The sequence below is a fragment of the Ambystoma mexicanum genome, chromosome 6p (genome assembly GCF_040938575.1).
Source record: "Ambystoma mexicanum isolate Mex_15411 chromosome 6p, UKY_AmexF1_1, whole genome shotgun sequence".
Taxonomy (NCBI): domain Eukaryota; kingdom Metazoa; phylum Chordata; class Amphibia; order Caudata; family Ambystomatidae; genus Ambystoma; species Ambystoma mexicanum.
In genome coordinates this window covers 1,348,512,256-1,348,523,599 of record NC_090935.1, presented here as the reverse complement: position 1 = coordinate 1,348,523,599, position 11,344 = coordinate 1,348,512,256, and the positions used below count along the sequence as shown (strand labels likewise).

At 42.1% G+C, this 11,344-nt stretch overlaps 1 protein-coding gene across 9 annotated transcripts in view; it reads right to left on the bottom strand.

Annotated features, from left to right (window-relative positions):
- Positions 1–247: 247 nt before the first annotated feature.
- Positions 248–11,344, bottom strand: part of LOC138510403 (uncharacterized) — a 1,044,636-nt gene continuing 1,033,539 nt past the window's right edge. For all 9 annotated transcript variants that reach the window (XM_069626035.1, XM_069626036.1, XM_069626029.1 and 6 more), the window contains one exon: positions 248–7,842. In XM_069626035.1, the coding sequence (XP_069482136.1) occupies positions 7,834–7,842 (9 nt within the window). In that variant the 3' untranslated portion in view covers positions 248–7,833. The remainder of the gene's footprint in view (positions 7,843–11,344) is intronic.

Sequence of the window (11,344 nt, the reverse complement as noted above, 5' to 3'; positions counted from 1 at the left end):
ACGCTCACTTCTCATCCCAACTGATAATGTCATTATGCACCTGTAAAATGATATGAGGCATTCCTCTAATATTGTAAAACATAATGGAAAAGCACAATATATACGAAACAATCCTCCTGGGACTTTGCCAAGATGAACAAGTAGTACCAAAATACATGTATGGCAAATGCAGTATACAGCTAAAGGTACTTTAGCATTGCCTAATGTGGCTTAATTAACGCACCGAACAAAAAGAAACTAAAGGTGATTGTTAGTAAAAAATAAAAGTTTATTTGGGTTCCTCCATTAGCATCTGATAAATGATGCAGCATTTCAGTAAAATAGATTTCGTACAAGTATCATTTAATAATTGCAATTCTAAAATGCAGAAACAATTCCAGAACTCAATTGCAATATTGGTGAACAGATTTGTTCTAAATCAAACACTTCCCCTCATTAACACATCGCTTTTAGCCACAACAAATAATTTCCAAGTGTCTTAGGTGCTCTTTAAAAAGTAAGTTCAAACTAGGTGCAGGTACAGGGAAAATATTATTGCTCCAGGGCAAGAAATAATCAGAAGCAAAAGCAATTGTAGACCTGAGCGGAACCTTTCTTAAATTTAAATCAGCTGAATTAGCAGAGGCTTGCAGCATATGAATATCATAGGAGAAGGAGATGATTTAGAAGATGGAGTAGAGAGGCGTTGCTAGGGTTGGGCTGAGGGGGCTAAAGCTCCAGGTCTTTTGGTTGTAGCTCCGGATAGAAGCTCAGGAGCTACAACCAAAAGGCTAGCTAGTCTTGAGTCCCGACATTAGCGTAGCCCCAGATCTTTTCCAGACCTAGCAACATCCTTGATGGAGTAACTAAAAGACCAGCACTGTTTACACCTGTGGACAAATGTCCTCATTCTGCTCTACGTGGGTAAAATCATAGCAAAAGGTTTACTGCATTTTTTTCTCGCATCTGCATTTTCTACACATGTTTGATCATGCTAGATCTGTCTCCCTGCTCCTACAGTTACCATGGACAGCAAACACGCTATAACAGGAAGCAAATACTGGACGTGCCATCACAATTCTGTGGTATTCTGCAGGGACATTCTGGCTAGTCCATACCCGGAGCAGCTCCACATGTAAACCATTTAATAGGGCCTCATTACACGGACGGCGGTAACCATGGCGCTAATAGCGCCATGGTTTGCTGCTGGTATTTTACCGAGTCCGCCATGGTGAATGGCGGAATTACTGCCCTACTCCAAGGTGTGTGGGGACGTTAATTCCCCATTCACCATGGCACTTCCCCATTCCCATTTTTGCCCCCATAGGGCTCAATGGGAATGGGGAAGGCAGTAATTACGGTACCGCAAATTGCGGTACCGTAATTACCTCCAAGGTCCCTTTGCGGGTCCCGTCCTTAACGGCTGGTAAAACCAGCCATTAAGGTAGGGTCCCACAAAGGGACCTCGTAGTAAGGCAGTAAGGGTTTACCGGCACTGGTATCCTTACCGGTACCGGTAAACCCTTACCGCCATCCGTGTAATGAGGCCCTATATATGGCTTTTCCTGGATGGATGAGGGAAGGAAGGGCACACGTGAGGCTGGGAGTGGGTGAGAAAGGGATCAACGGCATATACCTTTGTTTTCGATCTGGTCTAAAGGCATCATGAGCGGGCCTGCAAGACAATGCACTGATGTGTGCAGAGAATCTTCTGACCAAATCTGCAGGAAAGTCCCCTGCGAATAGCCCAAATGGAAGTTGCCTTTCTCTTCCATGCAGATTCTCTTCCAGAGCAAGATTTCCAGAGAAGTCTATCAGGCAGCGCTTTATATCTATGAAAGATACTGCTAGGCTCGGCCTGTTTGTCTTTAGGCTACTTCACAATTAAGTTGTGTTGCTTTTTAAGAAACACTGTACTTAGTCCTTTTCCTGTTTTTAGATCTCATTTGTTTCTCACCTTGTCTTGTGTCTCTTCACATATGATGTCCCTTGACGGGTAACTATTTTTTGTCTGATACTATAAAATCACGATGTGATCGAGTGTGTATTGTATGAAATACTACATATAAAAAACCATTGAATTAAAAACGTTTTTGATTAAGTCAAAAGGTTAAGAATGTGCTCAAATAATGTGTGTGCTGAATATACCTGAAAAATAATATTCGATCTGATACACAGACCCATAGAAAATAATCAAATTAATTTATGATCTGCCATCCTGGTAGGTACATTTCTACGGTTATGCTTCGGGCTGTTTCTCTGACTTGAAAGCTCACGTGATACAAAATAAATAGTTCTTATTGCATGAAGGAGATGTTGCTTTGAGTTTAGCTGGTCCAGTAACATAATTCAGTGATCAGAGGAGGCAGAAATCACAACTTCTTATGAGGCAAAGGCCTGCCATGTGTGGGTCCCTAATGAGTCATGAAGCCATGTTAAAGGTGAGCCTGCCAGTGCTAATATTGAAAGTGAAACTCGTCTTCAATGATCTACTATTCAAAAGTGTTCTTCAATTTGCCTGGATGTATCAGGACTAGTAAAATCCATTAAACTATGGTGTGGACTGGACAAATGGATTCTAACTGAACTTGTGTTGTGAAGGTTGCATAGTATGCACAGTGATGGCTTGTCTCTGTGTGCAGTGTGCAGCGTTAGTTCGCATCTACATGCGTCGCAATGGTAAAGAGACTGATTATGTGTTGGTCTACATTTCCAGTACATCCTCACGGTAGTACTCTTCTTCTAGTCAAGTCAAGCTGCCTATTCAAATACAAATGAGTGGTCAGGATTGCCAACAACAGCATGTGGAATCAATAGCAGTGTCAACAACTTTGTGGGTTATTTGTGCTCACTTGTGCCCCATAGCCTCTGCTGACTCCTGCAGTAGACGATTAGATTACTAAGAGAACCCACAGCTGGCCATGGAATGGTAGAGACATGAGCTATCAGTCTGAGGTTTTGGTTCCTCTCTTCAGGCTCTTCTCCCAGTTAAAACCCTGATGGGCATCCTGCACAAAGCAACTTAAGTTGAGACCCTTGGTTCACTCGCTCATCCATCCCCCATGGGGTTTGTTATAGTCTCAAGACTGCTATTATTGACATGACTTGAGGTAGCTAACTATTCCCGGCTCCCCCAACCCCTTATCTACCCTTTCCCCAGCCCAAAATGTTGATAACCATTTTCGTAATTTTGTAATTGTTTAAAAGGCATTCGTAATAATGCCTGTTGATGAAACGACGTTATACCGGTTGAGTAATCGAACACTAAGGCACTGGGGAGGGCAGAGTAGAGGGGTACTAGGATTAAGAAAGAGGATATGTTCCCAGAGTTAGTGTCATACACAAAGAGTGTATTCAGGGATACAGTTATAAAGTGTGGATTTAGGAAACATGATATGCCCACTATGGTAGGCTCCAACATATGATCTTTCTAGGCCAGCAGGAGTGAGGTGGGCGCTTAAGTGGTATAATCAAGAGAAAATGTTACAGTTCCTAATTCTAGTGTCCAAGCAGGGAGGCATTGGCAACAGAGAACATTACTATCTAAACATTTTATGTTTATTTTAATTGATGATTCAGGTCCAAAAGATAACATAGTATTTGAAAATAACAGAACATTACTACATCTTATAAGTGCACAGTTCCTAAACAACCTTTTAGGATATACAATAATATACAAAATAAAAGTACATGTAGGGATCTTACCTAATCTCATATTTAAGGACTGTTCAGGACATAATCTACAACATGGATATAACAGAAGGGAAGGGTGAAACGACAAAACCATGGTGGAAATGTATAATCAGAAAGATTATGGTTCGGGAAGATAACTCGCGCTCAAACCATTGGAAATCAACAGCATCTCCTGATACAAGTTCAATGTCACTCAAAGTTGGTTTTACAAATTCAATGTCACTCCAAAATTCGGTTTCAGTGATAAATCACAATAGTGTTTTAATTCTTCAGATTGTGAACAGCAGACACGTGTTTCGACCACCGGTCGTTTTCAAGGCTGTTATTTAAATCACCACATAGTAAACAGTAAAAAGTGCCACAAAATAAAAAGTAATGTACAGATAAGAGCAAATACATTCCATCAAAAGTAAGAAAACAACGTTATCACAAGTTATTACATATTCAAAAACCATACCATGTTGTGTCACATATCAGGTCAGGACGGAGGGATGGATTAAAATCATAGTCAAACGATAGAGAAAAGGTTGGAGAAAAATTAATAAAAATAACCACGAATTAGAATGTTGGACAGTCTTCCCGTCCATTGTTTACACTCATATCATAGACCCCATCTTAATGGGTCAATATATGTATTAATGGTACTACCTTCATGCACATCCCAGTGAAAAAATCCCTGGTTAAATAGTACCTTGATGAATGTTAAGAAAAATCATCATGCACATGTCTGTGACAAGAAAACCTTGTGAAGCCATCCTCGCTAATCCAATGTGTTAGTAATATGGGCTAATTCAAAGATTCTATTAACGGTTCCAAACAGTGTATTGATAGTACGAATTGTTAAGTTATTAGTTGTTGATCTACCTGGTTCCAAAACCCTTAATCATTCCTTTGATATATGCCAAATTTGATTAGACGTGCTTTTATCAATAGCATACAGTGCCAATTAAAATGGGCTTACCCCACACTTTTTCACTATTCTCTCTCCCTTTGAAAAAGGTTATGTAAATTGTCTTGAACGATTATTCAAAAACCACTCTTGGTCTCCAAGTCCTTCAAATGTCACTCCTATAAGAAAAAACTCCATGAGGACCTCACGGTCCATTCAAAAAATATAAATTTCCAAATTGAGTTGAGATTGGGCATACGACCCACCTTCAGTATTTATCCTGCCATTTCCGTCCTTTGGTTGGGGGTGCATAGTATAGATAGGCCCAATCATTGATGTTTTACTCTGACTTGAAATTCAAGCTCCATATAGCAAGTATATCCTACAAAATAGTAGAATGCGCTATGTAGCAGAATATTCTCCAAAAGACCAAAATATATCCATCCAAAAACAATCTTTCTGAAAGGTTTTTTATTCCAAAATTAGTGTGACTAATCAAAAGCCTGAATATGTGGTTCCCCAAACATATAAACCATAAGAAAATGGCTGTCAGAAATTATTTCAAAAGCATCCTATGGCTGTAACATAATTGGACAACATAAAGCCTGAGTACACATTCCCCCTCACACGTAAGATGAAATGAGAAATATACCGTGCACGCAAAGCGTGTAGCGTCTGTTTTACCTATTGCAGTATAAAAGAGCCCAATCCCTCTTCCACAGTCCCAGGACAATGTACGAACACGTCGCTTCTTCTACTGCAAAGGAAAATTGCTGCCACTCACACCCACAAGTAATAGGTCAAATTACGTGATGATATTACGTGTGAAAATATGTGTGACGTCAAACATAAACAAAAAGCGTTCTGACAACGTCATTTCTGGCGTTGTCCAATAACACGGGCTGATGATGAGTAGTGGTTACTGCAAAACAGAACAGGTCTTCCTACAATCTCACATAGTTAGACCCATAGTGAGCATTGGTATTGCGAGTGAAAGTGCAAAGCTTATTTAATTTCAAATATGGCAGTGCTCATTCAAATGTCGCCTCGCTAGTATTGGAGCATACATTTGTGCCTGATAAAAGTCATCATTGACATGTGTTATCTTAGTATTTTCGTGAATGGTCTTCTTTCTTTTCAATGAAAAGAGGTACTAGAAAGGGCTGTCCATTATCACCAAATTTTTTTATCTTTCGAACCCTTGTAAGAAGTTCTTTGAAGGTATACAAATGTCCCAGGTATTGAGTGTGGCACATTTGAAATTAAAGTGGCAGCCTATGCAGATGATATACATTTTTTTGAAGAACCCAAAAGTCACGCTTGGGAATCTAAAGGATACTATTCAAACATTCTCAATATTCTTGGGGCATACATTAAATAAGGACACATCTGAAATGCTTCCACTAAATTCTCTGTGTCTCAAGCAAGATGTGGCCAAAAATGGTCTGAAATGGTGTCCGATTACTATAACATATTTGGGAATGATCATTGCCCCTTCAATTGCTGAAATAATTAAACTGAATATGCAGGCTCTCTTAACAAGATTGAATGATTCATTAGCAGTTTGGCCCACCTTTTATTTGGCGTCTAGGCATTGTGTGTTCCATGCATTCGCACCACATTTCTGCTCCTTCTTGGATCCCCTCTGCTGCCTTTCATGGGGTCAGAGCAAACCTAACCACTGTGATCGGTGCTTACACCCTCCAAAAATTCCACAATTATTTGATAGCACCGGGAGTCAGGGTAGACTTTTAGACTCCACAAGGGGCTCAGGTGATGCAGGGGCTGAATGGTGGTTCCTGGAGATTCCATTTCATGGATGTGATTTCTGTGAGTATTTCCACCTCCTTGAGTCGTCCAAGCTGTAGTGCCTCAGATTTACGGACGTCCCTATCTCTAGTGTTCTGTTATATGTCTGGACACATGTAAAACAGACATATTCCCATGGGCCTGGTTCCCTGTTTTAAGCACCCTTAGATTGGATAATATTTGCTTTCTCTGTTTGAAGGCCTTCATAAAATTACACCCATGTGCTAGGCCAAAAGGCATCGATAGTGGGTGGTTGGACAGTTTGAAATGTTGCAAACACAGGAACATTTCGGGATGTATGTACTCAGCCACAAAATTGTCTCATTCTGGAAATTTACCAAGGATTTGAAACTCTAAAGTTTGTTGAGTGGCAGAATCCCTATCAAATCCAAGCAGCTTTCCCTTAATTTCCAATTTCTCTCTGAATCTCCTTCAGCACAACTCTGCGCGGGTTCCTGTCAGAGTTCATCATTACGACTGACCTAGATGCCTATAGTAAGCATGTTACTGTTACTGTTACTCTTAGGGCAATTGCTGTGTGTTATTGGGTTCAGTACATGGGCTTGCTAGCTGATGTCATCTTCCCTCCTGTGGTTGGCCTATTCTAGCAAATGTTTCTTCAAACTGCTACGCTCTAAAATATGAACCATTTTTGGATCCACCACTCACTTGGAAGCAAGTGTTGACACAGTTGGTGTAAGCCGTTACAACCTTCAATATTTTTCTATTGCTCATTAATTTGTTGCTCCTAATCGCATTGTGACTGCTAAAATCACGGTGGGTGGACATGTCTATTATGGGTCTGGTTTTAGCCTCCTGTGAACACTGCTCTGGTAGACAACATAGGAGGTTTAGATGTAAGTAACATGTCACATAAGAGTCCACATAAGAGTCCTCTAAAGGGAGTGTGGTAAATAAATAATCAACAGAAATAAAAAGAAGGATAACACCTTACACTGTGCTGGAATAAAGGACAGAGGGTACCCGTCCCAGGTTGCAAGTGGACTGCAAGATGCATGGAATGTAAGAAGAAAGTGTACAACTTAGAGGGTTGGAGATCACTGGTAAGCAATCAAATCAAAGTGTATTTGCTCTTTAAATTCAGATATCATTCATTTGCAAATCATTTACACAGATTCTTCGAACACCAATATTTACATTATAACCTAGTGTGCGTAGAAGTTTTTTTTTAACATTTGTTAAATATCTTGCTTTAATTAACTGTTCTCACATTCATACTCAGCCAGGGGCCTTCCATCAGTGCATTATTTTGAAACAATGTTACATTTTAGAGACAATACAGGGAGTTACAGCTACAGAAGAATTATTACAGGAAATCTGGTCCATTCGAGACAGATAATTATTGCAAAGAGTTTTAAACACAGATCAATGGGAGCTCAAGGCTTGCTTCATTGACTTCTCGGCAATTCTCTGACTTCACCGCCTGTAAATTCCCACAAATGTTAGTTTTCCTGAAAAAAAAAGAAAATGAGATCATCAATATGATTGCTAATTTTTGGATCATTTCAGCAGTATGTCCTCTGCATTCACCTTCTCCTATCCAAAATGCACAATTTGCCCTCACTGCACCAAGCAAAAGCAGATTTAGAACTCGGGATGCGTGCTTCTGCAATTAACAATTTAGCCAAGAAATCGTATCTTCGCCTCAAGGTGCATATTCCTTCATAACACACACAACTCGGAAAGTTTGTTGATATTCTTATGTGTGGGTAAAAGGGTGTGGGATCATGTGGATAGCGTGTCAGCCTCACAGTGGTAAAGAGGGCGTGGGGGGTCACATCATGCTTTAAAGATTCAGCTAGTGATGGTCAAGTGTGCTTCAGGTCACACATTTAAGTAACACTGCAGCAATAACCCTACCTGGTATTCAGTCTTGACCTCCAGGATCACTTCTCAGAACAACACATACAAACAAGGAAGAACTGAATGATCTGCCCTTTGGTAATAGAACGATGAATGATACTGTGAAAATGCAACTATTCTGATAAATGGGACTTCATTAACTATACTGCTATTCTTTTTGTCCTGAGGAAAGGTCTGGCCAATCAGGGAGCGAGAAGACCGAAACACAGAGTGTCGACATGACATTAGAGTGAAAACTGGAAACAGACTCTGACTTAATGCACGTTTTGTAAAATTACCACATGATTAATGATGGTTATATTTGCAATTCACAAGTCGCTATCATAGCACAGATTCGATCAAATAAATTGACTCTATGCCACGTAATTAGACAGACATTTTAGACATTTATTTGATGGGTGGACTTTGTAAATGTTGATCTAGTAAAACTGATTACAATAACATATTATTTTAAGGTTGAATGTGGTGTGCTTATGTTTGTGAAGGGCCGTCCAACCAAATGAAGTTTAATTTTGCGCAAAATAATTTTTATAGTGCTTAGCAATGTGAAAAGGGACATACTTATAGGGCCTGATTCATGGAATAATCTGCACTGAAAATAGGGTGCTTGCGCATGAAATCGCGCGCAAGTCCTCGATCATCGATTCACAGAACACAATGCACAGGGTTTACCCAGGACTTGCGAGGAATCCGTGCCGGTCCACCACATCACTGCGACGCGATCAACAACTTACGCAAGACCCCAAGAGAAGGGCCGGCTGGGCCTGCACAGCCACCTAAAAAGCAGGCGGAACACGTGGAATGAGAAAGAACAACCAAAAATGTGGCCGTTACGAGGGAAGTACCACCATTGAACAATCACACCTCCCATATGCGCACAAAACAAACATATTCATGGAATTGAACGCCGGAGAGAAAAAAAGCACATGCAAATTCAGAAACACCTATGCCACGTGATAGCAGGCATAAATGCCAAAGCGCACACTAACAAATGCATTAAAAGCACACGCGATCAACCAACGCACGGATGCAGCCACAATTAATGCATCATTTGTTGCAGCAATCATCCAGGGACACTGCAGGAGGTGGAGGATGGCCAGGGTCCGGATCTTCCACCCAAAGGCCAGCCTTTTTGGGATGCCTGATGATCAGGTCTATGGCAGGTATAGGCCCCCCCATATCACCCTCGACCTGGTCTCAGAGTGGAAAGATGACCTCACATCACCCACCATTTGCTCCAAGCAAGTAAATGGAGTGGTAGATAGGAACAAGGTACAGTGACCCACAAGGGGGAGAGAGGCATGGAGCCATGGAGTGTGGGAGGGTAACAGGGAGCAGGCCTCACAACGATTTGCCTCAGGAGTCATTGCCATTGGGGCAGCAGGGATATGCACAGTCTAGACATATGCACACTCACTCAGGGCACGCCATAAGGCATGTTGTTTGTCATCTGGGATGTTCTATGTAGCATGGAAGCACCTAGATTTGTGAAAAGAGATTCTATACCCTGCAGGGCATGAAGTGTAACTCTTATTTCGGACATATGCACATGTCTAGCAGAGCAGAGTCACTGACATCAAGGATGCATCGAACGACTGTGCACATTGAGGTATCATGTTGCAGATGTTGTGGGGGTATGCAAGTGGGGGATGTGTACTGTCACACGGACATGTTCAACTGATATGCAACACATGGTTTGTATCCACTCTTGTGTAAACTGGACAGGAGTCACACAAGGGCAGTCATTCGAATGCAGCCAGATGTGCACCACAATTAAACATTGTGGTGATGCTTTACTACACGTAATCAGGATGCACAATGTTGGGCACTCACCGGAAGTGTGCTCTTAATTCTCCAGGACTCCCACGCTTTGCACCTGCTCCAATAGAATTAATTGGCTCATAGCCTCTTCATGCTCTGTCAGCTCCTCCTCCTTTGGTGACCCCCTCCAGTTGCCAGAGCAGAGGCGAGGTTGGCACCCAGCTTGGACTTGTTGCAATGGGTAAAATCATTCCAGCGCTTCACTATCTGTGCAGCAGTGCACTTCACAAACCCTAAGGCGTTTATCTCATCTGTGACATGCATGTGTGCTCCCCAATTGCTGGCACATGTCACAGTGGTGACTGTTCACTGTTCATGAGGATCTTGAGTTCTTCATCATGGAAGTTCTTCTTCCTCAACATGCCATTGTCCTGTGCCATGTCATGGCGTTCGTTAAGCCTGTCCCTGCTTTGCAGGCTTTGCCTTCTTGCCATGAGGTGTTGGTGCCACCCATGTGTGACTGGGTCCACTCTGGGTTCCAGACACTGGACCACAAGTGGCCTGGGCCATGACTGTATCCCCTGGGGCTGGGGCAGCTGCTTCCACAGCACGTTCCTTACCCTTTTGGGCTGGGGAAGCTGCTTCCTCAGCATGTCCAGGAATACTTGGGGCTGGGACATCTGCTTCCACAGCACGTCCCGGAACCCTTGCGACTGGGACATCCGATTCTGCAGCATGTCCCGGAACCCTTGGGGCTGGGACATCTGCTTCTGCAGCACTTTCCCTCTTGGGGCCTTTCCACACATGTTCCAGGTGTAACGGAAATATGGAAAGCACACCAAGTAATTGTCCTGGGCAATTTGAGTGAGGGGGAAGTCTACGTGATGGAAGATGTAGTTCTGTAGTCCAGCAAGGCTCAAATGTACCCCAGGTGTCAAAAATACAGAATGCATAACACACAGGCACCCCAAAAGAAAAATAGATGCATATGCGATACCAGGATCGCTTCTGCAAAAAGAAAAAAGTGGTACGCGATACGCAGTGGCACCCAGCAACACAACAAATGCGTACGCAAATGTCAGGAAGCTACCAGAAAGGTAGGAATAGTGGTACGCAATACACAGGGGCACTCAGAGTACAAAAAAAAGAGTATGCGACTCACCGTTAGCCTCACAAAAATCAAAAGTAGATGTGAGTATGCGTGGAGACAAATCCACCACCAAAATAAGAAGTATGTATGGTCCTTGAAGTGAACAGATTGCGTGGCACCCCAAAATACACAGTACTCCACTCATCTGTCTCCTCCCCTTCGCATGCACCTTCGGAGTT